This window comes from Enoplosus armatus, chromosome 16, assembly GCF_043641665.1.
Source record: "Enoplosus armatus isolate fEnoArm2 chromosome 16, fEnoArm2.hap1, whole genome shotgun sequence".
Classification (NCBI taxonomy): Eukaryota; Metazoa; Chordata; class Actinopteri; order Centrarchiformes; family Enoplosidae; genus Enoplosus; species Enoplosus armatus.
The window spans coordinates 3,002,668-3,029,812 of record NC_092195.1 but is presented as its reverse complement, the minus strand read 5'-3'; the positions used below and the strand labels follow the sequence as shown (position 1 = coordinate 3,029,812).

Genomic DNA, 27,145 nt, shown 5'->3' with positions numbered 1-27,145 from the left:
GCAATGTCCCTTCACTCCGAATTGGATGTCTGGCTACTTTGCTGCCACTGGACGTTGATACAACAGAAAGTGGACGGGTGGGTGGATGGAAAACCATGATCAGTTTATTTTCTAGTTAGAGGCGGTGAGATGCTGCTCTCTTTTGCAGCACAATTTTGTGATTTATGCTGACAAGACATGTGTATTTTTACCTAAAAACCTTACAGCTTAAAAGAGGAACACTGATGGGGGGGAAAGGAGGCAGCAACAGTCGCAGCTGACTTTACAGAGTTGCACTCCGAGGTTACGGAGGGGTGAATCAATGAAAAAAAACATAAAACCGCCTGAAGATGTAGCATACAACATTCCACATTCCCATCTCTGCTCACATCAATGAGGTTCAGTGGGAGACTAGTGCACGGCCTTGGCAGGGAATCATCACGTGAATGGCTGAAGCCTAATTACTGCTGTCATGTGTGAAAGCTGTGGCTGCAGATCTGCGTGTCCCTGTCATGCAAAATGTCCAGTAACAAGCACACGGGGCGTTATTTCGGTCGTGCAGCCTGGCCCGGATCTTCAAGTGTACTGCCAAGACATCAGATAAACCCTAGAGGAGGGCAACGCCTTCAGCATGGCACGGACATGGCAGCGCAGGACTGCTGGGAGGGACTGGGGGGAAGCAATAGCCCCGCCGCTTCACTAAACATAGATCAGAAGCTGCCGCGTAAACAAGCGAAGCAATGTCACTGAGGAGACATCGGTTCCGAGGGGACAAAGACGAGACAGAGAAGGAAATGTCCTTAGAGTCCTTGCCGAATTGAAAGACGTTTGCTCTTTCCCAAAGGGGTGAAACTGAAGTTTGGCGGATTTGGGTCGCAGCCGACCCTGATACAAACCCAAACCAATGGAATAGTATCAATCAATCACAGTAAAAATGTAACTTTGAAAAAAATTCTATGCATTGATGTCAGATTTTATTAACGGTACCAGCTCCGTATAGCAGCCCAATCCTGCTAAAACCAGGTCTGCCACCAGAGGCCCACTGACTGAACGTTCTTGCACAAGACACCATTACTCATCATTACAGCAGCACCACCACAGCAGGCTCTGTCCTGTCCTCTCCACCCGCCAGTCCTCCACCAGTCCTGCCCCAAACTGACATTCAGCTTGATTAGCCTAATCAGAGGGATTAGCCAGAGGCAGAGGGAGGGAGGAGTGGGGAGGCCGCACAAGAGTTGAGCAGGGGAAGGGAGAGAAAAAGATGAATGAGGCAGAGTCCCTATGGGTCTGCACATTTCATCTCATCCTCCTCATCCTTAACAGCTGCCTCAGTGAGCTGCCACTGAGGCCTGTCCCTCCTGCCAGGAGCTATGTTGGAATTATGATGGACTATCAGTGCACACCCTGATACTTACCACTGAAACCACATGGGGTTTGGACTACTGACATGCATATTTTGAAAGGGTTTCTGCAGGTATCAGTACCTTGAAAAACCTCCAATATTTAAATTATGTTCATGTTCTGCAACTTCATGACAGTTTAATCAGATACCTGGGCATTCTAGTTCGAGCAGAGGTTGGCCTAGCACAAACAATAGAACTTTCAATAGCTGTGTGTGTTTATTGCTATTTGGACATGGATCTATCCTGGACATGTCAACAAGAACAAGCAGGACAGAGTCTTTAACCTACAGGGAAGATTATACTTTTGGAGTAGTAAAAAAGTGCAACATTCTTGTTATAGGTCGGTGTAGGTACCAGCCAGCATGTCATTAGTTCAGTTTTACCATCATTTAGTAGAAAGCGAGCGGTGGGTAGAGCAGTTCAGGGCGGAGCAGGTGGAGGTGGTCGTTAATACTGACCTAAATGAAGCCAAACGCACACTTGAATGTCTTAACAAGACAAATAAAAGTTTAGATGCAGCCTGCAGTGATTTTACAGTTAATTGATGGTAAAAGTTCAAATTCAAGTTTGATGAACGCAAACCAAGTAACGGTTCTGGAACCGATACAAATGTCCACGGTCTCGAGTCACCAATCCTTTTGTCAAAATTGTTTATTTATCTTGACCACTCGCACGTGCAGAACATAAATTCTAGAGTGCATAGTTTCGGCGGTGCACCAGTTGTTGTTCTACCAGCTGTGGCATGCTAATCGGCTTCGGCTGGTTAGCCAGGCTAGTCAATCAGATGTAGTGTCGCTGCCTCCGAAAGGCCAACGCAAATGACAGACCAGAGCCGGAGGATCCCCCCCTGACATTAAGATCCACTGTAAGGGTACATTACGGTTTCCTGGTTAGCAACAGCGAAAACGGACAACGATTAGCGCCAAACTGTATGTCGACATCGTCCAACTGAAGTCGGGTCTGTCTGTGGAAACACCTCAAACATAACATTTACTGAATGTGTCGAATGTGCTGAACCAGACTGGAAGGGGAGTCCTTCTCCCCACAGCGTTCAGGCATGGTTTTAATATGCCAAACTATGCTATTGTTACTTATAAAACTTCTGCATATAGTTTCATCAAGAAAGGTGCTTGAATGGCACATCCACATCCCTCATGCCAAGGTGGCTTATTTGCAGCCCACACAAAAAGCATGAACACTGGGCGTTTAGCATCTGAACTGGGCCTGTGTGCGGCTGGCCACCCTCGACAATGGCCCCATGGGATTGCAATGCTCTGCACCAGCAAGTATGAAATGTCACACTCAACGACTGTCCAAAAAGAGGAGGCACTGTGCTAAAAGAAACGGCTCCCTGTGACACATTAGGAAGACAAATTCATCCAGAGTTTTGTGTCACAGGGCCTCTGCTGTCTGCTGCTTTCTCCCCGGGGATAAAGCTTCAGATCTGAGCAATGGGAGCTGACAGGAGGTGGGCGAGTGGAAGACACTGACGAGAGTGGATCAAAGAGTGTGGCAGGTGACAGAGGCGTCATGCCGTCTACTTGACAGAGCGGTGGGGTGCCTTTTTCACCCAGATGAGCAGCACTTCAGCTAAAACACAGATGAGAGGTGGCGAGAAGACCCTGTCCCTGGCTCGCATGACATGAGAGCCTTAATACTACGCAAGCTCTTGAACTAAACTTTCTTCTCCAGCCGAGCTCAGACCAGTCATTAATCCACGGGTACGGTGCTTCCACTATGAATGTTCGCACATTATCCGTTGGTTTTCACACAATCCTGCACGTAATTGACTGCAGACCAAAGCATTCCTTGATTCTCAGGATAAATAAAAAGCATCAGACACCTTCCATGCTGCAGTGACAACAAACACACCTTTTGTTCTCAGTGGCTGCAGGCAAACTCCCAGTTGTTAAGTGATGCGTCAAAACTGTTTGATGCAGCTCCCAGCTGCAGCTCAGAACTCGGGTGAATCTCAGAGCATCAGAGCAGGAACAGACTCTGGAAACTGTGTTTTCTCTATCTATGAACTGCAGGGGTAACCAGATGGTCTTCTGTTTGTTGTTTTGTGTTGATGCTTTGAGTCCTCAGTTTGCAGTGTGCACTAGTGGCGCCATGGCAACGCGTCAAAAGTCACACATCCAATTACACTTTCTATTTAGGGCTAAGACACATCCTCTGGAGTTTTATTACTTGTATATCATAAAAAAGTTGTATTGTTTGTATTGCAACATGCCAAGTGTGTTTACCATGACCACCATCTCAGTTTAGTGTGTGAACATAACGTACAGCTGAGGCTGATGAGAACATCATTCCTTTTGCAGGTATTTAGTCATGAACAGAAATATATAGACACGAGGACATGAATGTCAGAACCAAATGTTATGGCAAAACCACAAGTTAACTGCATGCTGGGTGGGTGACCGAAGTCATTAGGATTCATCCTCTGGGGACCATTAATGCCTGTGCCAATTCATCTAGTAGATGTTGAGATATTTCACAAAACAAGTGAAAACTTGGAGCTGCTGGTGGCGCTAGAGGAAGAGTCAAAGGATCAAAGTGAGTAGGATTCAAAATTTCAGTTTGGACCAAAGACCGACCAACATTTCCATCCCTAGAGCCATGCTGCTGGCCAAAAATAAAGCTAAAACGCATGGACTTTGTCTCCACTATTGTTTTTTCCTGTTCTTATTTGGGATAAACATGATCTAATTCCCAACACTACAGTTGCTCTGAGTGATGCAAATGTTGCCATGGAGACAGTAAGTGGTGTGGGCTCCACCTTTTGCCCTGTTTGTTTAGCCTTTACGTCTTTATATTCTGATTCGAGTGGTGTCTGAGTGATGTCTGTATGCTTAGTTTGGACTGAGTTATGAGAAAAAGAGTTCTGATGCAAAATGTGTTGATTGGGTTCAAAGGTTTACATCATTTATTAAGCAAAAAATCCAAAAAGGCTTTCCAGCTTCTCTAATGTGAGGATTTGTTGCTTTTCTCTGTTTCATATTATTGTAAATTGAATTTCTTTGAATTGGGTTTTGGACGAAAACAAGCAGTTTAAAGATGTCACCTTGGCCTTTGAGAACTTGCAATGCCGATTTTTCTCTACTTTCTGACATTTTATAGGCTAAACAGAGAATTGATTAATCGAAAAACATAATCAACAGATCAATCATTTGTGAAAGTGATCATTAGCTTCAGCTCTAATGAGGTGTTCCCGGTATTTCTTGGTGGCAGGGCTGTCTAGAGGCAGAAATGCCCTCAGTGATTGATGTAAACCTCAGTGCAGAGGTGCAGCTTAGTATGGCTAAAAATATAACTGCAGGCTTCTTACTGTTAGCCTCTCTTGCTACGTAAGCCCCGCCCACTCAGGTTTATCCCAACCAATGAGATTATTCCTGGTGCCAGAGTACCTCCGCGTTTGTGACTAGAACTCTAATTTGCTTCATTGCCGTGGATGCTATGTAGAATTTTGGAGGACGATTCAATGCTTGATCTGACTCACCTGCACACTTTGTCCTGCTGATCAGAGGGGGTCCAGGCGCTCCGGTGCCCCCCTCTCCGGGCCGGGTGAGCAGGACACTGATGCGGTACTCCGTGTCTGGCTCCAGATGCCAAACCTTATAGGTAAGTGAGCCCACGCCATGAGTTTCTGTCCACATGGACTGGCTGGCCCGGTACTGGATTTCCCGCCGAATGACCGGCCCATCCCCGACAATGGAGTTGGTGTTGAGCTGGATGATCAGATAGGTGGGGCCTGCCCGCAGGAGCTGGGGAGGGGCAATCGGTGTCGGGGGCACTGCAAGAAAGAATGTCTTGTCATTATTCTGTATATCTGAATATGTGATCCAATTAGAATACACTTTTCTGTGTTGTTTATGTTTGATATTTCTTAGAAACTGCTGAAAAATGTAGATGAAATTATCCAATGAAAGACAGAGCCAAGTCATGCTAGCAAAGAAGAAGTCAAGGATTTCTGTCATTGATTTTCTCTTTTTTTTTGTTTTACAGTTTCAATAACATTATTTCTGCTCTGCTAGAGCATTGAGTCATAAAAATCTTTTAATCACACCAGGACTATGAGAGAGAGAGACAGCGAGAGGGGGTGAGAGAGGCTCTTGAACGCTGTAAATTCTTCATTTTCACTCTAATGATGCTGAATAAGAGCGTATTTGCATGAATAATTGTATAACTAATTCTGTCCTCTCGGCACATAAAAAAAAGCCAGCCTTGATGGATAATATGACCCTTATCAACCCAGCGAACACCACATTAATTCATCACATGACGTGTGTGAGGAAATGTGTGTGTGCGGACGAAGGGGGGGCTGTTGACTGATACAACACACAGCGACTCCACCTGCCTACAGATCGTTTAACGGCAATACTCGTTAAAATATGAGGCATTGTGAATGCTTGCTGGTTTACTTAAAGGAGTAGTTCAGCACTTTTTGAAATGTGTGTATATTGTGTGTATGTGTGTGTCTTCCTTCTGAGAGTGAGGTGGGAAGATCAACATCAATCTAATGCCCGTATGTTACTGCAAGTATTGAGCTGGAACCAGGATATGGTTAGCCTAGCTTAGCATGGGGACTGAAAGTAGGGAAAAAGAGCTAGCTCTGTCCAAATTTCAAAAATACACCTACCGACACCTCTAAAGTTGACCGATTAACAAGTCGCTTCTTACGTGTTTCACATGTACAGAAAGAGAAGTACAAAAATGACAATTTGTGGTTTTCGGGGGAGTTACGCATGGACATATTTCATGAAACTGTTGATCCACATGCCCAGCACTTCTGTGCAGCGTCCCCAGCTGGCCTGGCCATGATGGTACCGAACCTGGCAACTGTACTGCCCTGGCTGTTGTTCATCAAAAACAAGACTCGTGTAACTCCGCCTGAAACCGCAAAATGTCATCATTACCTTTTCATTTATGTATGGGTTGAACAAATGACATGCACCCTCTTGAGAGGCAGAGGTGTTGGCAGGCACATTTTCACTTTGGATGGAGCCAGGCTAGCCGTTTCTGCCTCCAGTCTTAACGCTAAGCTAGGCTAACCGCATCCTGACTCCAGCTCTGTGCTGAATGTGTGTTAAACTCAGTGTTCACGCATTACTGAGTAACATAATGCGATTACTTTTTTCAGTAATGATTGTGAGGGATTACAATTCAATATTCAGTGATTATATTACAGTTACTAATTCCAGTTTGTTACTGTTGTGGTTGGATAGAGGGTTGATAGAGTTTAGATAGTGTTTTGTGTGTTTAGCAGAGAGCTAGCCTCCACCATATGTCTTATTTACATGTGTCTTCTTAGCTGGGATGGCTAGGTACTAGAGAGTCGGCTGGTTTTGTTCAAAACTGGAGGGTGTGTGAAGCCACTGGAGTAACTCCAGTTAATGCTGGTTAAATTAGTCACAATCACATCCTAAATCTGGCTTACCTCTGACAATGAGTTCTCCGAAGTTGGAGACGGTGCCACCCCTGGGGGACAGGGTGACGCAGCGGTAGAGGTCCTGCTCCCCACGCTGCGCCTCCACCTGGAAAGTCGCCATCAGCCGTTTATGGCTCAGCCGAGACAGCAAGGGAGTGTCCAGCACCATGCCGTTTCTCCGCTGACAGCCAGACAAAGACCACACGGAGAGAGAAATCAGCCACGGGCGCAGCAGCACAGGCACACATGTTTACCTGAAGTCTATTCATGTGATTAAAAATGGGCGACAGGCTGAGAGGCAGACAGGAAGACAAAGGAGGGTTGGAATTAGCTTCATGGGAGGGTGAGATAATAAATACGTGATAAATGTCAGCGGTAACAACAGCGCTGTCGCCCGCGAGGCTGGTGACACGGGCCTCCCGGGTTGTTGTTTCCAGCACTGGGGCTCGAACTGACATCCCCTCATCTCACGCCATGCTAATGTGTCGGCGCTCAGGGCACAAATCAGAGGACGACACCCCTGCACTGAGCTGTTCCAGGTGCGAGCTGCAATACATGCAGCGCTCTCGCAGAATAAGCAGATTGTTATGTAAACTGTGGCCTGCTGACGCTTTTCACAAGTAAGTGAGCTTGACAACCGCATGTTTGAATTGGTTTAGGAGGATGGGGGGGGGGGGGGGGGGGGGGGGTACGGAATTAGATGTACAGTGGCTGGGCAATGCTGCCGAAAGCTACAGATTATAACTCATTTGAACTTCAGCTCTGATATCAGTATAATCTGTCTCTTCTTTTATACAAGCTCCAAGGACTTTTTAAATTTGTCTGCTACTTGTTTTATTTTCAACTCTCGGTTTGAAGCGACTCTTCAGAGTGCCGCATGCGCATTTCAGAATTTTGAACATCAGTCACCTAAAAACTGTATCCAACTTTAAAGTCCGGGCTGCAGGCTTTTTAAAGCAAATAAATGCTCCCATTTGTCAAGTCTGACGCCATTCCTGGCAGCGGGCCCCGGTTTTGGACTCAGAACACGTTGATGTTAAAGACGCGGAGAGCTTCTGAGACAGCCGTCTGCAATCGGGGGCCAGAGGACAGCGGAGGAAATATGATGCTAATTGACGAAGAAACATTATGCTAACAATTTGTTTGGACTACCTAAATAGAAGAAAGAGTGGAGGAGAGCGGCTCCAGACTGGTCCAGAGAGGACCTCCGCGGTGCCAGGGAGATCAAAGTGAAAGCAGCAATTAGCAGGCTCGGTGTTGATGATCAAACGGCCCCCCGAACAACAAATGGAGGAACAGAAGGCAGTAATGGTTTGTGATATATCTCTATTTTCAGCAGTTACAGGGTGTTGTTTTGTTTTTTTTTCTTAATGAGAAAAGTAGGGAGGAGCTGAAGCGACTTAGGGAGAGGGGTTCACTGCAGCACACTGTCAAATTATGAAAGACAAGCCTCGTATTGTTTGTTTGCATCTTCCTGTGCGCGAGCGTGTTTGTGTGTGTGTGTGTAGCTCTGTCAACAAATTCTCGTCAAAAAATGGCTCTTTCACATGCCGATGATCTTCAAAGGCTTCAATTCAGAGACGAGAGAGAAGGGGGGGGGGGGGGTGAAATAAAATCAGGCGGAAACACAAGGGATGGATCACCAAGTATACTGAGATCTCATTTGCAAAGCGCCTTCTCCCTGCTGCCATCATTTCAAAAGCACTTAGATGTGCAGGCTTCAAGGCCAGAGGAAGAGTGGAGGCATTCAGGGATGGATTTTTGAAGACTAATATTAGCTCATATTCAAACTAAGAAAATTGGAACTATTTTCAGTCGGTGCATGAGAGAAATGACTTTAGGGGCTTTAGTAAACTAAATGCCATGACAATCAAAAAGCTACAAAAGCAGAGGCGCAAACTTAATAATCTTCCAAACCCTCAAATGACTCATTTCCCCGCAACAACGCAACCACTCCAAGACAAACTCCGAATCAAAAAACTTACTGCATTATTCAACATTATCAAATTACATTATTATTACTGCTGACGGTTAAGATATTGGCTCCCGTTTCCTTTAGCCACCACTATACAGTACATCACAAGGTGAGAGGAGGTAACTCCAGCTTGTAATCAGGCAATTATTAACAGAGATTTAGTGTTGGGGGACACGCAGGGACAGATTAAAAAAAAATAGCGATTGATCTTGATGTTTTTAGTCGGGAGGGAGGGCGTCAGGAGGCCTCTTTGGGCGTCCAGTTTGAGGAGGAGGCATGAGTTTGACCGACCTTCAGTCTTCCAAAGGTCACACCTTCTTCCTCGACTGTCCCTCAAAAGAGACACCCCCTGGAGTGGCAGCCAACTGGCCAGAATTTCACTCAGCTGAATATGCCATTCTGAGGCCGAGGAGCTCAAATTCAATCTCAGCAGCAACCAAGCATCACTGAGCATGACGTGGAACCAAGCGCTAATGGCCAGCTGGGGGTGACTCCACTGGTTGCAAAAAGAAGTTCGATTGTATAGAAGTCTATGAGAAAATGACCCTACTTCTCACTTGATTTATTACCTCAGTAAACATTTTCCTCATGAGTTTATGTTTCAGGTCTTCAATACAGCATGATGTTCATTTTCTTTTTAAAATTATGGTCACATTTAAAGTAAAATAAACGATGAAGCCAGTTTAGGGCGTGGCTACTTTGCGATTGACAAGTCGCTACCACCAATCAGGATAGTGTAAGTTGTAGTACATTTACAAGCTAACTTGTGTTAGCAGCGACTTCGTGCGGCGTAGCCAGGAGCCAGGTGCAGTCCAAAAAAACAAGATGGTGTCAGCCAAAATGCCAAACTCACATGGCTCCATTCACTTCTTATATACAGTCTATGCATGGAGGACGCAAACATGTGGACATTGGAAAAGGTAAGGACACACTTAACTACCTAATTTCCTGAAACAGATTATGTATGCACTCATTTAAAGTGTGCTTGGCATTACAGACATATTTTTGTCCAAAAGCAGTGCAGCAAAAAAAGTACTTACTTATGCAATATCTACTGGAACCTTTTTAGCTTTGGCTTTTATCAGACTGTATGGATGATGGAACATGTTATCTGCAGACAGGAATATTCTCTCAACTGGTTTAGACCCCTGTAAACAGCAGCCCGAAGAAGATTTTAATGAGAGCATGGCCAGCAGTCGTGCATGCAAACGTTAAGTACTGCGAGCTGTTCTGGGTAAGACGGTCGGCTAAATGCCAAACATGTAAGACGTCTTTTGTCTTAATCCTTTGTGTTGCTCCTTCTTCCCACAATCTCCAATCCCAGCCTCTCAACCAGGTGTCGAGATGTCGGCTTGACTGTTTGAGCACAGATAATAAAAAAAACAAAAAAAAAACACAACTTGTTCTCACCTCCAGGAGGAAGGGCTCAGTCTCAGAAACTTTGCCTGTGGCGACGCACTGGAACGAGGCATTCTGCCCAGCATTCACCTCTACGTCACCCAGCCGAGAGAAATGAGGCACCTTGTCTGTGAAAGGAGGACACACGAGACACACACACACACACACGCACACACACACACACACACACACACACACACACACACACACACACACACACGGTGATGAAAGCGGCACATCTGGAGCTGAGCTTCACTGTCTAAATATATTAAACACACAGATGTGAATGGTAATTTATTCAGAGCTGTTACAATAACTACACACCCAGGGGGTAAGATACAGCCTCACAAACATGACTGCATGCATATAACACACATTCATGTATAATGAACATATGAACACACAATATATGTGTATATATATATATATACACATACATACATACTTGCCTTACTTTATCAATTTCAAAATATCAACTTAAGTCATTTATGGAACCAAGTTGAATCATCACAGCCCCGTTAGCAGAAGTTTCCACTTGTATTAAGAAAACACAGATCATAGCGCCGCGTATGAGACTAAATAACTTATTAAGACACACATTTTCTGAAGCTTACAGCCGCCCAGGCATACACGCATCCTCCATTCAGTTTGACAGAGGCACAGTTGCCTTACGATCACAGAGAGAGACATTATTTTTCGGCAGCATCACATACTGTACTCTCCTGGCAATTAACAGGAACCTAGAGTCTGAGTCGTGCTTGTGGAACAGTTGTTCAGTTTGTGTGGCAGCTAAAGAGCACTGTTTGTTATTAATCTATAATACATTTCAATAAAATCTGAAATAGCTAAAGCTGAGATGCAAAACGGGGGAAAATTCTACCAAATGACTCCACTGAACACTGCTGTCTGAGGTAAAGACACGCACTAAGAACGTGGCTGTTGAAATGCATGTGTATTGTGTTTATCAAATGATATGGCCCACTATCAGTCACCACTGTTTGCCAGTACACAAAAGCAGAATTGCATTTGTTTACTGTAATGTGTGCAACTCCAACTGTTAGCCCACAGAGTCATAATACATCCACATTGTTGCCATTTACTGGAGTGAACCATATTTTCAGGTCATTTCCTTAAGGTGTCCTGTGGAGTTTTCTTGTAAGCAAACACATTTAAATTTGTTTTTTCTCACCAAAACACATTGGGGTTTTTTTTTTTTCCCTCCCACAAGGTCTAACAAACAGGTTGAACGTGTTTCCTTCCTCACAAAAAAAATCAACAAAAATCATCTTTTGAATGGTATAAAGCCTGCGTTGTTTACGTCCATGTTTGCTAGCCAGCAGTCTTCTTCTTCTTCCCTGCCTTTTGCTGGCACATTGCTACATTTATTGGAGAATTACCACCACCAACTTATGAAGGGGGGAATGGCACGGAACAGGAAGAAGCAGGTGGCACAAGTTCAGGCCCATGCTCGCAGAACATGAGATATAAACAAAACTGGGACCCGCTCCTGCGCTCCTTTTTCAAAATCTCACATGCAGGAAGTACCATTTGTTTCTTCTCTTGTCTTGGAGTCTGTTTCTCTCCTCTCAGTTCCATTGATTCTGGTTTCTGGTTTAGTTGCTTTGTTGCCAATCAAAGTAGCAGGGGATAATTTTCATTGACATGTTGTTATTTTCAGCTCTGATCAAGAAGCAAATAGCAGAGCGAGATGCAATATATATATATACATATACACATATATATATATATATAGCATGTGTATTTATCATTAATACATCACTCTGACATTATGATTTGTGCTACTGCAATGCAGACAAACAACATTTCACTGCCTCTGACAAGCAGCAACACCAATGATAATAACTTGACAGCTTTTGGATCCAGCTCCCCATAAAGTCCTCAAAAACATCTGTGGGTGGCAAATAATGTGATATCATAACAAACGTTTTTTTTTTTTTAGTAAAAGCAGCTCATATGGATAACAACAGACCCTTTTAAAAGCAGACATTTTGACTTCCCAAAGTAATAAAAAACTGCTAATAACATTAACGACGACTCTGCCATGACAGTGTGACAGCGAGCAAGCATGCACAATGCCAGGACCCTGAAACTGAAGCAGCTAAATGGAGTTAAGCCATCATTCATTTCATTATTCACACCAGTGCTTCCTCTAGCGTGACATGTCAAAATGTATTTCCTGTGGAGAAAGTGCCGCCTTGTTTCCCCCCTCATTACTGGGCACCTATTTTTGAAGTGGGACTTAGCAATTTCAATAATGCCTTGCTTGGCTATATGTCAAGCTCCAAAATTCATTACTTTAACCCGAAATGTATTGTGGTCTTCACTCTATGTAACAATTACCTTTGGGATATTAAATCACATCATATCTAACCCTCCAACATTTGCATTAAGTGAAAAGTTGGCACATAGTAGATCATCAGCAACGCCCACGTCACTAAAATGGTACTCTCATTCTCTTCACATGTTCATCGAGACAAAAGTTTTAACTGAGAATATAATGCTGTTACTTTTGGACCACAGCTGACAGTAATTATATTTTGTGCTAATATATAATATAACTAAATTTGACATTTCATGCCAAAAAACTGCACACAGTCCCTGTTTCCTCACCACAATTAGTTGCATTTTTGGCAGGCAGAAAAAAATGCCGGTACCAGCATTAGCCCTGTACAATAGCATAACCTCACATTAACTCTATTTACATATTTACGATAACCATATATGAGCAGAACTGCAAAACTACAACTGAAGCTCTAAACAAAGAGTACAGCAATACTGCTGTCCACTAATTAGTCTTTTTTCTATTTTCTAACAGATATTTAGTTACCAGCTAACGTCATTTCATGCTAACGCTAACTAGCATACACGCACCAACTAACGTTTGCTATGAGGAAGCACAAAATGTACATTTTGTGATAATGCTTCCCACATAATGTGAAAGTGTTTGTTGAAAGTACCTCCTTTTCTCAACTGGCTGATATTTTTCAACAAATGTAGCTAAAAACCAAGAAAGTTAGCTTCATAATGAATATCAAATAGTGGATAGCTAGCTGACTTACCTTTCCACCCTCAGTCATTTAGAAGCGTGCCATGAATAGGCCTGTGCTGCAGAAATAAGGCATCTCTGGCTGGGTCCTGAAATCCTGCGCTAACCTGCTAGCCCCTGTGTTCGTAAGCATTTTTTTCCCCCACATCACATCCTTGGCTCAAGCCATCATCCCCTCATGCTTCGAGCAGTTCATCATCATCCCTGTGCCGAAGAACAGCGGCCCATCGTGCCTAAATGACTATCCCCCGGTGGCCCTGACATCAGCGGTGATGAAGTGCTTCGAGAGGCTGGTGAAGGACTTCATCTGCTCATCCTTGCCCAGCTCATTCGACCCCTTCCAGTTTGCCTACAGAGCCAACAGGTGCAGTGATGATGCCATCTCTGACCTCCTTGAGCCACCTGGATGGGGGAAGGGGGAACAATGTGGACTGAACATCATACTGTGCAACGAGGTCCTCATCTTCCTCGCCAGCCGGCGTCAGGTGGTTAGGGTGGGCGGACTCACCTCCGGCTCGCAAACCCTCAGCACAGGTGCTCTTCAAGGCTGTGTCCTGAGCCCCCTGCTGTATAACATCCATACCAACGCCTGCATAGCTCCACCTCAATAATCAAATTCACGGACGACACAGTGGTGGTAGGCCTGATCACATAACAACAACGAACAGGCCTACCTGAACCAGGTAGACGACCTGGCACAGTGGTGCCAGTCCACCAACTTGACCCTGAACGCCAGAAAGACGAAGGAAATGGTGGTGGGCAAACACGCCCAGCTAAAGATCAACGGAGAACGTGTGAAGAGGGTCTCCAGCTTCAAATAGCGTCCTGACAGGCAGCATCACCACCTGCGCCCTGCAGAGAGGGGTACGCTCAGGCGAACGCACCACCACCCTGCAGGACACCTACACCAGGAGGGTGAGGAGAACCCAAAACATCATGAGAGTCACTTCACACCACGACAATGGACGGTTTAGAGTGCTGAGGTCAGGCCGACGCCTCTGCAGTCACATGGAGCAGTTTCTATCCTAGTCCACCTGGATCCTCAACACACACACTTTGCAACACTCCACACACTGTTTGCTTCTGTCACTATAGCTGTAAATACTGGTAGAATCTGGTAACTGTTAAGATCTTATGTACATATAGTTTTGACCTAATTTATTTTATGTAATCCTATGTTATCTTATGTTATTTTCTTGAACATTAACTGTCTTAGCACCCCCCCCCCCCGCCTTTATTTCACTGCATGTTTTACTTTGTATCCCCTTGAACCTGAATCTCCTGACCAGCATTTAAACAATGAGAACATGGCCACCCTATATAATGAATTCATCTGAAAAACATACACATACACATTATTATGTGTTATTATGCACAATAATGTCTTTATACACATAATTATATACACATTATTGTAAATGTGTACATTTTTATTTCTATTTCTTATTTTTTATATTTTGTACATACTTTTATTTCTAATTTATGCTGCTTTCTACTCTTGAATGGGAGCATCAGTACTGTACAACACCCCCCCCCCCGGGATCATTAAAGTATTTCTGATTCTGACTCTGATTCTACCGTATTAGTGAGCTGACAACACTCTGGTTTTATTTTCCATGGTCAGTCAAACCCCCCCCCCCCCCCCCACATCACACTGGAAAGACTTCTGAGGCCATGAAAGAAGAGATAACAATATAATGAGAAAATAATAACCTCCATCACGGAAGAGACGGACCAAATCCTGCTGCAGTGTACACAGCACATGTTCTGGGCAAATTGTTTCTACTGGACACCAATGTGATGGACAAAATTAAATTCTGATGCAGAGGCCGGCGCTGTTCACACAACACACACTTTCATGCTCGGTTTCCACAGTAACCAACAGCAACATCTGGCTGAGGATGGGATGATAGAAATTGCATCTCACATCTTACCTATTGGTTCTTTTTTTTTTCTTTTCTTTTTTTTCTCCTCTCTCTCTCTATCCTCTCCGCCTGTCCTTTTCCATCCTCTATCCATCCAATAAGCGGAGTGAGAGGGGCTCTGCAGCAGCACATTCCCTCAGGAGCGTACCTCTAACAACACCTTACTCATTTCACATGTATAAACCTTGTGTGCATTACAAACTCTGCAGACCAAAAGTAAAGACGCAGTGAAGAGCGAAAACTAGCAGATTATTCACACCCTGTAGACGTTTTTTTTTTTCTGTTCGTGCCAGTCAAGGTGTTTTGTCTGGAGGAAACGAGCATTAACTTTCAAGCCATCTCCCAATTATAGGAGAAGCCATTTGAGGATGAGGCAGCTGCATTAATAGTTACTGAGAAAAATTCTATTTCAAATCTAAAAAGCTCGGTAGTGTGGATGTGTGACCTGTTTAGCCTTAATTAATACGGCCAAACATAAATAGAGGCAAGGTAATTTGATGCATTCCGACTGTCTGAGACGTTAGGTCTCTAAATTACTAATGCCGCCTCTCACTCTCGATGCAGGAGGGATTGGTCCTGACTGAAACACGTGTTTCGAATAAAGACACGGACTCAAGAGGAAAACAACATGAACGTCAAATGAGCGGCAATGCAAACTGAGAAGCGGTTGCCTTTGACTTGAATCTGTCCTAAGGGGGCACGCCATTATTCCTGCTGCCCGCGGGGAAATATATGCCAGCGTACTAATGTTTACTCACATCTCTGTGTGACCGTGTGTGTTTTTAAGGGTGACTGCTCCGGCAGCCACGCCAGCTGGTACAAAAAAGGATACGCGACGGCGCACATTTCTTTGTACTTGGCATTTGTTTGTGCATGAGCCGCTGAGCGTGTGTATATGCGTGCTTGAGTACACATCAGTTGTGATTTATGTGCCGTGTATTTATGGTACACATATATAAAGCGACGCTGCTCCCTAATGTGAGCTAATAGGCATGGTGAGGGTCCAAACGCCGCCATCTGCACCAAGGCTAAACTCTGAGTCACATACCAAGGGGCCCTGGCAACGCTACCTACCCAAAAGCAACAGCCCCATCCAAAATCACCATGGAAACACATTCCTGCTACGCTGATTACAGGGTGACAGAGGGCAAACCTTGAGATGAGCTTGGGCTAGAGAAATAAATAAAGAAATAATAGATCCTCGCTGGTTTTAGAGAGGGTTGTTTCAGTTCCTCTGTCTGTTTCCCCTGTGAGGATTCAATGATTTATAACGTGCAGCCTGCCTGATTTTTTTTTTTTTGGGGGGGGGGGGGTTCAGCAGAGCCAGAAAAGGATATCTGAATTTCATGAGCTCATAAATACCCTACATTATCATTCATTAACATTTCCCCACATTTCTGCAGCTAAAAAAAACAATATTAGCGTACTCGCAGAAGGCCGGTGTGGATTTAAGCTGCAAGGTTGGACAGAAATACGAGGTTTCTGAACAACAGCAGTACCGCTGTCAGTGTTGTTGGATGACATATGACAGCCATGTTTAAAGCTGCATGAATAACACAGCATTATGACATTTGGAAAAGTTGTTATGGGCCACTGTGTAAGCAAACAAATGCCTTTTTATTACAGCAGAGCTGGAACAACGTCAGCATTCATTTGGAGTCAAGCGTCCAGCAATGTGATTAACTTAAGTCTAATACTTTATACGTCATTTCGGTCTCCATCGACTCCTGAGAAGAATATCTTGGTCTCTTGCTGCTAAACGCTCAACTATTTTCTCCAGATTTCCAGACATCTTTCAAATGTACCCAGTCATCTCATCGACTGTTGTGTAATATAAAAATACTGCAGCTGTAATTCACAACATGGCAAGATTTCGGCTTTCCACTTCATTTCCTCTGAAACTGAAATTAGACCACCATGACGCCATACAACCCTCACTGAAACCATTTCAACTCAGCACGCAAACATCACATCAACTAATAATAATAATAATAACAAAAACATAATCATCTATGTATGTGTGGAATCTAATTACAACCCTGGATTACGCTCGATTTAGGTTAATGACATTCAATCAACACCCAGTGTAGAACTGACCAATTATACAGCAATTATGTAATCTAACACTACTGCATTATATCACAATAATTGGTCAAACTGATAACTGTTAGATGGATGAACTTATTATTTAATAAAAAGCCAATAATGACCGCATTTTCAACTGAAACATCATTTTCTGCCCTGGCACCACGTTATCAGCATGGGTCAGTCCAATGACGACTACTTCTAGGCGGACCAATCAGATCAGATTTAGCTTTTGTCTCTGGCGTCCAATAGAGCTGATTACCTTGGAAACAGCACCGCAGTGAAAGAAAAAGGGCTCTCTTGTGATGGGTACGACATCTACACAGAGCCTGTGTACCAAAGGACAGCGGGGGGGCATAATGTAACGGAACAGAACAGAACATAATGTGACATTACCAGCACTCGTACAGCTCCAAGCCCCTGATATCCCAGTGATGACAAAGGAGTAAAAAAAAAAAAGAAAATCCCAGAAAGGATCAAAGTACAACCACGAGCTGTCCTTCTCCTGCCTGTAACATCACATTAGCTTTAAAAGCACCTGGCTGGGAGCACAGTGATCAGAGGAAAATGTCAGGCGTTCTGCCAGGACAGAAGACTCTTCCCGCGGTGTTATTTTGGCTGTGACACTCGGGACAGGTACCAGGTACTGTATCAGCGGGATTGCCTCAGAGTCTTCAGTTCCCCTCTGGGAAACTGTCGAGCGTCTCGGAGCTCAACAGTTTCCGCCGTTCGTTTGCTCAGCCGGACACTCTCCCCGGGCTCGGCAAAGGTCAGCAGCGAGGCTAAGAGCAGTGCAGAACGGGTACTTACAACAGGGGTAATTGAGCAGCACAATGTCGTCCAAGGCGATGTAGCCCTGTCGCTCCTCGGAAATGGTCGCTTCGAAGATGACCTGTGGAGACAATGGATAAATTAAATGACTACAGACCATTACATCTTGAGTGGCAAGTAGACTGACAAAGTAGGAAATTAGCGGGATGGGGTCCAAAGGCCTGTCGAGAACAGACACGCGCATGTTTTTCATTGGTTGCGCGGTACATTTGGGAGAGGCTTGATATTGCCTTTAAAATGGTAATCAGGCATGTTTCGTGCATCTCTGGTCCAGTTTTGTTTTGTGGCATCTTATCAAACGAAGTATTTTAATCACAGCTATAACAGAATTTATTAGCAGAACATTAAAAACACCAAACACCAGGGACATTTGGTATAAGCCCCCTCAGAATCAAAAACACAAGCGCATGCTCTCTAGAGCCACTATTTTATACTAAAAAGACATGGATCATAGAGGGGAAAGCTATCATAGAGGGGGCACAAACACCAACTTCCGCACCGACACCACATGGCAGGGGGTTTCAGGTGTCGCGTGGTGATGGCAGCAGTGGTTTCTTAATGTTCATAAACAGCTTGGATTGCTAGATATATTGTGCGCTTAGACCCTCATTCCCAGCGTAGATCGGAGACACATTTGCAGTCCAGTTTTCTGTCAATAAAACATGTCGCTTGTCCTCCCTCTGAGTGTCACTGACACTCAGAATAAACAGATATCTGGAGGAAATCTGGACCTGCTTCTACACATGCTACTTCACTATTACTTACTCTTAAATGTCAGTGCAATACATATATAGTCAGACACAATAGTGCAATACATACAGTGCTTAACACATTTATTAGACCACCTGTCTGAAATGAGAAAACACAAATATTTTAGAAATCTGTCAAAAACTTGTTTCAAACTAAAAAGTGTATTGTTATTTATTAGGCAAATAACAAACTGGAACAACTAAATAGTCCTTATTCACATATATTAACCAAAACATCTTAATATTCTGTACGACCTCCTTTGGCTCTGATAACAGCTTGCATTTTTTGTAACCACAAAACAAATGTTTCTGTTCAGGAATGCAAGTAAATAACTGTGATTTGGCATCTCAATCAAAAAATAATAATGTGCTTTACAATTTTATTCTGCTTTTTTGTAAAACAGTAAATTTGAGAATTCATGGATAACAACAATAATTATATTTCAGCATTAAAGAGATCATTTGGATTAAAGAGCTCGGCTTGCACATACTGGTGGATTAACCATTACAGACACATCACATATTTTGGTCATCAGCAATACTGTTCATTTAGGGCAGCGGGGGCAAACACCTTACACTGGGTGGGGGTCTAATACATTTGTTAAGCACTGTATATATATATATATATATATATATATACACATTGCTATTGTATATATTTTTTACTTTTATTTTTCACTTAAATATTGTAAATGTGTATATTTTTATTTTCTATTTCTTATTTTCTATATTTTGTACATGCTCCTCTCGAATGGGAGCACCGGTGCTGTTCCCCCCGGGGATCAATAAAGTATTTCTGATTCTGATTCTGATTCTGATTCTGAAATGCAAATCTCAGCCGCCGGCCTGCCCCGATCATTAACCAGACCTTAACTCGACTAAACCCCAAACTTATCCTGATGCCTCTTCCACTTCTTTCCCCCTTTAAGAGCTCTTCCTTCTCCGAATATGCTGCAGAGATTGCAAAGCCCCTTGAGGCGAATTTGTGATGTTGGGCTGTTTCAATGAATTTGGCTCATCTCAACCATCTCTCGCCTAATGCCTAAGCACACTCATTCTAACCTTCTGTATGACCTAACACATAAACATACAAGATTATGTATTAAAAATCGGTTTTCCGGCGGGGGAACGAAATGTATGATCAAAGCCACAGATGGAACCATTTCTCAACAGAACACAACAAACATCTGAGAGCCATTCACGACGCATACTGTATAGGGAACTGTATGTAGAAGACTACAGAGTGTGCCAGATGGCAAAATTAAAACTCATCTCGTTTGTTCGGCAGACGCCTAAATTTGCATTTTGCGTGGCGTTAGTTAGCTCCCAGGGAGTATTGACTGTACACTACTTGTTACGATGCCTTCAGGGGTAATTCGAGTGCTATATTGGGCTTACTGCAATACTTTACAAACTCTTATTAGACTTTTTGACTCTACAAAATGATGCACAGTGGACTGCATCGTGAGTAGTAGTATTTCAGACACAGCCAAGGCCTTTTCCACAGTATTAGCTTCAGGGCTCATAACTTTGATTACGATCAAATCGCTTCTTTCTCTTATTTTGGTCTAATCGTGGACAACCTGCCGTGCTGGACCGAGTTTGGGAGCCTGCACTGACGTTGAAACCTGCTTAACCAACTACCTCCGGGTTTGACCCACGCAAGACCATTCTTGACCTCGAGGAACACTTGGCGCGACAAAATAAATCTCAACTCAAAGGTTTATCGCTGACAAAGACGTGGTTGAAAGCTCGAGAAAAAAAAAAAAAAAAAGTAGAGTATATTTTGTCACACACACCTCCAGATTGCTTTTTGGAGATTGGAGAATTCACCTTATCAAGCCACATGCACAAATCCCTCTCTCCGCCTCCGCTGTCCCCTTTTATCAATCCGTACGGCAGCCGCAGGAGTCCTTAAACACAGCCTAAATATTCACTCACTCATCCAAATGAGCCGGGGCGCATGCAGAGCCTCAAAGTGAACCGGGAGGCCTCCCAGAGTGCAACAAAGTCATTCTGGGTTTCTGAGCAGTAATTACAGTCAGCAGAGGCCAAATCATTCCCTCTACAAGCAACTATTCACTTTTTACTGCAGCACGACAAACTCTGGACGAGTGCATTAACAGCCGGCAAGATGAAAGTTGCAACTATATACTACGTGTGTGTGTGTGTGTGTGTGTGTGTGTGTGTGTGTGTGGCAGCCAAAGTGTTTTCAGCCAGTCTTACTACCTCTAGTTATCTATGCCAAAGCCCAGTGGAAGTCAGACTGTGACCGTGCACTCAGACGGGCAATAGATTGCGATGTTGACAATACATCAGGCTTTAAGTGCCCGGGGCCAATCAATACCACAAAAGGCCTTGGCAGATGGATACCGACTAAGGCTTTCTTCCCACTAATTTATTTTTATTTTTCATTCCTATGTCGGGCCATTAGAGACGTCTGACCGATTAACTCTTCAATTCATCACGCGTCAACGCACCCGCCACCATCGATTCACTCCGCTGCGCGCTTCGAGCCATCATTAAGCTCCTCCGCGTCTGCCCTCACTTACAGAAAAGTGTTTCTGAGTATGACTGGGCCACGGCAACGAGGAATAACCTTGGCGTCCAATAGCCGCGCGCACGCGAACGCAAGCTACGACACAAGTGGCCGCAGTGGAATCCCCATTGCATCGCCGCAACTGAGACGCTTGCGCTCGATGTCCAAATTGTCTGCAATTATTATTTCGGAATCACGCAATGAGAATGTTGAAACGCGCTTCAATTCTGAAATGATTTTTCCAGTATTTGGTTGTGTTGTCTGTATTTGGATGTGTGTGTGTGTGTGTGTGTTTGGTTGTGTTGTCTAATTGTGCAGCCTTGTTTACGTATTTGGCAATGGCAATTCTATTTACGTGGCACATTTCATCACAAGCAAGCGCAGTGTGCTTTGGACAAAACACAGACACAAACACGGGAGCAACATCAATACTTGAACGTGCCACACAGCGACACAATCAAATAGAAACCCCTAACCCTATCACATAGCCACACGTGTAACCAACTGTACAAGCCAATGCGAGTGCACACACACACACACACACACACACAGTAATTAACCATACATGAGAGCCGCAGCAACTGAAGGCACCCTCACCGGAACCTGGACCTCATTCTGGGTACAGCTAAAAGACCTCCGCCTGACCACCTACGAGGCCTGACTGGGTTATATTTTGGTTATTTTCAGTGTTTGCAGCCCGTTTCCCTCATATGTTCCAGCATACATGTTGCACACATGCATCATAGAGGTGAATAAGGAAACATACGCACACACACACACACACACACACACACACACACACACACACTGAAAGAAATAAAAAACCAACAGCTCATGCCCACAGAAGTGTAGTCATGTGTCAAGTGTTTTGTCTGTTTGCAGGTGTTGTCTTTACGCTGCAGTGTGCTGAGCTGTCAGGGTCACCATAGGAAGGAGAAATAAAAAGATGCGTGGAGAGGGAAAAAAAACAGTGCTGGAGGAGGAAGCGGAGGAACATGTTGTATAGGAGGAGGAGGAGGAGGAGGTAGAAAGAGGAGGGCGGGAGCTTAAGCCGCACTGACATTACTTGTCATGACTGGGGCCTGATAGCGCCTTTAATATTTGATGGCAAAGTTTCACCCTTTCCCCCCCCCCCAATACTTACAGGAGTAGGCGCGGTGGAAAATCTATTTCTGCAAACAATACAAGAGATGGATTCGTTCAATTGAGACTATCCAGCTCAAGGTGATGTCATTCTCGCAGCCTCTCTCTCGGGCTTTTGTTGTTGGGGGGGGGGGGGGGGGGGGGGGAATAAATAAATAAATAATATAAAAAAATAATGGAGGCCGTGCAACACTGCAGAGGCACAATCTGTGTGAGGCGCGAACCGAGGTTTGGTTTAGGAAGTGAATCCATACTGCGTCCCAGGAGGCCTCGCGGTGAATACATAACAGGGGAAGGGCTGCCATTAAAAACAAGATTTGCACAGTAATTCATATTTAACTCGGTTAATTATGTGCGTGTGTGTGTGTGTGTGTGTGCGTGTGTGTGTGTGCGCGCGAATGATAAAGCGCTCAGCTGACGCCATCAATCTTCGCGGGGACTTTGATTCACTTAACGACGCACAAGCCGCCGCCTCGGAGGAACGCGGTGCACAAAAACCTGGAACAACGTTCTGTTAATCGATCTCCTCGGCGGGAGTGGGGCCCCCGACGCTATCGATCCGTATTGGCAGCGCGGCGGTAAAACATTGGGATGTATGACGTTTCCATCGCGCCTGCCGTCTTCGGCCTCCCGGCAGGCTGAGGGGGGGGGGGGGGGGGGGGGGGGGAGAGAAGAAGCGGTTCCACAGAGTGTGTGTGGCCACCAATGCAACAGCAGGCCGGTGGGCGAACAGGGGACATTTCAGAGGCGGTGTCCACCATATTGTTTTTTGGGCTATTTCAACCTGCAGGTGTGTGAGTGTTAAAGTTCATGCTCAGCACTGCCGCCAAAAAAAATGATAAAAGGCCCAACTAGACCTTTAAAAATGTTACCCCCCCCCACCGAAGAAAAACTCCTGACCTTCTATTTATCTATCTAAAAAAAAAAGTTAATTTACTAAATGTAAAAATGTAACACTTTTAAATGAAGCTACTTAAGGTTTCGGCAGCAGGGCCACGCCTCAGCCACACCTCTAATAACCCGTTCCCTCTCATCCCTACCACCCCCCCCCCCCACCACCTGCTCGTCCCCTCCCACATCCCTTCATCCTCTCTTCCATCCTCCCCTCATCCCTACCCATTCAATCCAATGCACTCATGTCTCATTTTCTCAAGATTGACATAAGGGTACTTTTTTAAATATCTTGAATCACATGAATATGGTGCGTCAGGTTAGGAATGGCGGACTCCGCCACAACAAATAAAAACTACTCAATAGAGAGGTCATTAGTGAATGTAAACGAAGCGAATGGCTATTGAAGAACACAATGCTCAACTTGAATAGTGTAAAAAAAAAAAGGGGGTTTGATTTGGTGAAAATCTTAAGAATTGCAACTTTAAAGTCAGCAAGATTTCCGGGACAACAACAGAGGACCTGACCTCTGTAGCCTCAACCCTCACTGGTGGTCTGGACTGCTTTTTTTGGACTGGTTCCCTTACGAAGAGTGAAAGGTATTACTTTACCCAACCTTATTTTTGCTACACTGCTTCGCTGCCTGGGTGAAATAAGGTGCTGGGTTAGGAGAAAAGAGCAATGAAATAGGTAAGCAAAAAAGAGAGAGAGGGCGGAAAGATAAGAGAGAAGGGGACTAAATAGTGAGATGCACTGGGAATTAAGATGGTGAGATAAGGAGGACAAAGCCGTGAGGGAGTAAAGAAGAACCCAGGAGGAGTAAAAAAAATAAATAAATCTAAAGGAGAAAAGCCAGAAGAGCAACCCTCTTTAACACATACTGTACTCCCCTAAACCAAGCTGACAGGGAGGGAGTGAAGCAGGCCGATCCAGTCTCTCTGCTGTCCTTCAAGGCCGCGACAGCCCACAGCCCCCAATCTCCGATTAGAAAAAAGTCTGCTCACCAAATTCAAGCTCGTCCGCGCAGTCCCAACAGTAACGAAGAATTCTACCGCCTCTAAACGCGTCTCCGTACGAGAGAGAGGCCTTTCCACTAAACACCACCACCAAAATATTGGATGACGACGAAAACAGATGACCAGAAATTACAGAAATATAATTTATAGCACAAAACGCGCCATCAACAATGGACCCAGAAACATTGGCATTGGATTTTGAAATCTCATGTCGGCGAGAGCCTCAATGCAAAAGACCAACAACACCTCTGATTACAGTCCAGCATATCTCTGTGGCAGTCTGTCTTCCCTGAGGGGGGCGTTGATGCTCGCTGATTACTAGATTTTTATTTTTATTTTTTTCAAATTTAATCTCAACCACCACTACCACCAGCAGCAGCCGCCCACACACACACACACACACACACTTTGTCCTCCTCTCCCTCTGTGGAGCTGCTCCTCGGCGGCCTGCAGGGGCTGATCTGTTGGCTGGGAGTGCTGGACAGTGATCTTTATCAATAGGACTGGATGGATGAGTGGAGCCCTGTGGGGCCTGCGCTGAGCTTTGAGCCACGGCGGTGGGGGCTGATGAGGAGAGGGTGTGTGTGGGGGGGGGGGGCACTGAAAAGAGGCACCGAGCACCACTCCGGGCTCACTCCTGTCCCTCTTCACACAGCAGATAGACGCACTTTGTTCCTTCAGGCCTATGTTTAAGCCTCTTCACTCATCTGCACAGCTTTACCTGCTTCATTACGTGCTCGGATCATCCGGGTTTATAGGACAAATAAAGCAATCTGTCCTGTGTCTACATGCCTGGCGGGAGGACTTTAGAGAACACCGCCTTCTCGTCACTCAGGCAACCTGGACATACATCACCAGAGTAGTAGATTACATTGCTTATGCACGCCTATTCAAAATGGTAAACACTGCGGCGCAAAAGCAAACTCCCCGTCTGGGCCGACTTGGCCTGATTGTACACCTCAGCTTCCTCCCCGCGGGAGCGCCCGCCCCCCTGCCTCCGCCTCCTCCTCTGCTACGGTGCGCGGCAGACAAACTTCTAACGTCCGCACAGAAGGCAAGAAAATCATTACTTTAAATCAGTTTGGCTGCTTGCGAGAGTTGCTCAGTACAGGAGAGCTGAGGATGGTAAAGCGCAGGCTGTCCTCATTGATCTGTGCAGCCCTCTAATCTCATTAACTGGCTCTTGATTTATTGAGATGGGGCCCAGAGTGCGCCAAGGTTGTGGAAGCAAACACCCGGCGCGCTCCCCCGCACCCAGTCACATGGAATTGAGGTCAATTGACTGGTTGGTGGACCCACGCTCCCACAATCCCTTACGCCAGCCATTGCCTTCTCATTAACGCCTGTTTTGGGGTGGGGCGGGGGTGGGAGGGTGAGGGCTTTGGTGGGAAGAAAGAGAGCATTAGGGGATAAATTATCGGCCGTAATGAGGTGAAGCAGGGCTGCATCCAGTCATCAGAATCTTACAAGCTGCACAACAGCTCTAATAATGCAGCACAGACAATACAGGCAACACCGGGAGCTATTGATTACACTGCAGCACGCAGGTAAATTGACCAATAAATAAAGATACAAAGCAAACACACGCCCACTGTAATTATACACCTATTGAGCCACGGTGATATATGGCACAGCTGCAATTTGCTAATTCTTGCACGTGGTTTGAATGATAGGGTGGAGGACAATAAAGCTGCTGAAGCTGACAGTAGCCACGATTCAGCCTTCGGTGACCACTGAGGTGCACTGAGCAGCTGGCAGTTTAGTGCTTTGCTAAGTGACACCTGAAGTTTTTAATGAAAGTGCTGAGCAATACGGCCGAAAAACACCATCATGATACTGCAAAAACATTTTCCAATAGTGATACGTATGCCACATATATGCAAAATCAGGGTTACAGGACAAGACCCGTTAATGGCTTTGTGAGGCTGTGCGTCGGCACAGCTAAATGCTAACGTTCTCAAAATGACAATGCTGACATGCTGATGCTAAGCTAACATCATTATCATATCGTTCGTTTGGTCATGCTACAAAACAGTAACATGACGTGAGGATTTCATCACAATATCATCATCACAGGTGGATTCAACTTGCAATTACGTTAATTATCCACATGTTTATTTATTAATCATCACTTTTGGACGACCTTCATTCGCTCTATAAAAGATCACAAGAAGGTCAACAAAATGTATGCACCCTGTGTGACCAGTATGTGCGATTAACTTACCTGATAAACGACTGAAGTGACAGAAAAGTTATTAAAATTACAATCAATTTTCTGTCAGTCAACGTATTACTTAGCTATCAGTTCGCTAATGATGCCAGCACTCCTGATAGGGCAGTATTGGATTTTTGAAGGGTCCTTTCACAAGAGACGGGAAAAAAAAAAATAATAATAAGAGTGGTCAACATCAATGCAGCAGAGGCTGCGATGTCCTGACTTTTAGTCCCCGGTATAGGTCGAACTCCAAAAACACCACGTTCTACATTTCCTATAATTCAACCCTACAGCGTCTTTGCATAGACCCGTCCTGCCTGGTTAATGCCTATGTTTTTCAAAACTGACACCCCCAAGGCTTTCTGTTAAAACTTTCATCCCAATACACCCCGATGACATCACGTTAGAAAGTTCCCTCCCCAGCCACAGGAAACAAGAGGCTGAGTAGTAGTCCCCGTGAAGAGCACACTGACCTTCACGTGCCCCTTTAACTAAAAGTGC

General features: G+C 44.7%; 1 protein-coding gene across 1 annotated transcript in view; it reads right to left on the bottom strand.

Moving 5' to 3' along the window:
• ptprua (protein tyrosine phosphatase receptor type Ua) overlaps nt 1–27,145 on the bottom strand; it is a 163,134-nt gene that overhangs the window by 54,304 nt on the left and 81,685 nt on the right. The window contains exons 4-7 of the mRNA XM_070922244.1: nt 18,071–18,152; nt 10,196–10,311; nt 6,820–6,991; nt 4,882–5,175 (exon numbers count right to left, since the gene is read on the bottom strand). Coding sequence (XP_070778345.1) covers nt 4,882–5,175; nt 6,820–6,991; nt 10,196–10,311; nt 18,071–18,152 — 664 coding nt within the window. The remainder of the gene's footprint in view (nt 1–4,881; nt 5,176–6,819; nt 6,992–10,195; nt 10,312–18,070; nt 18,153–27,145) is intronic.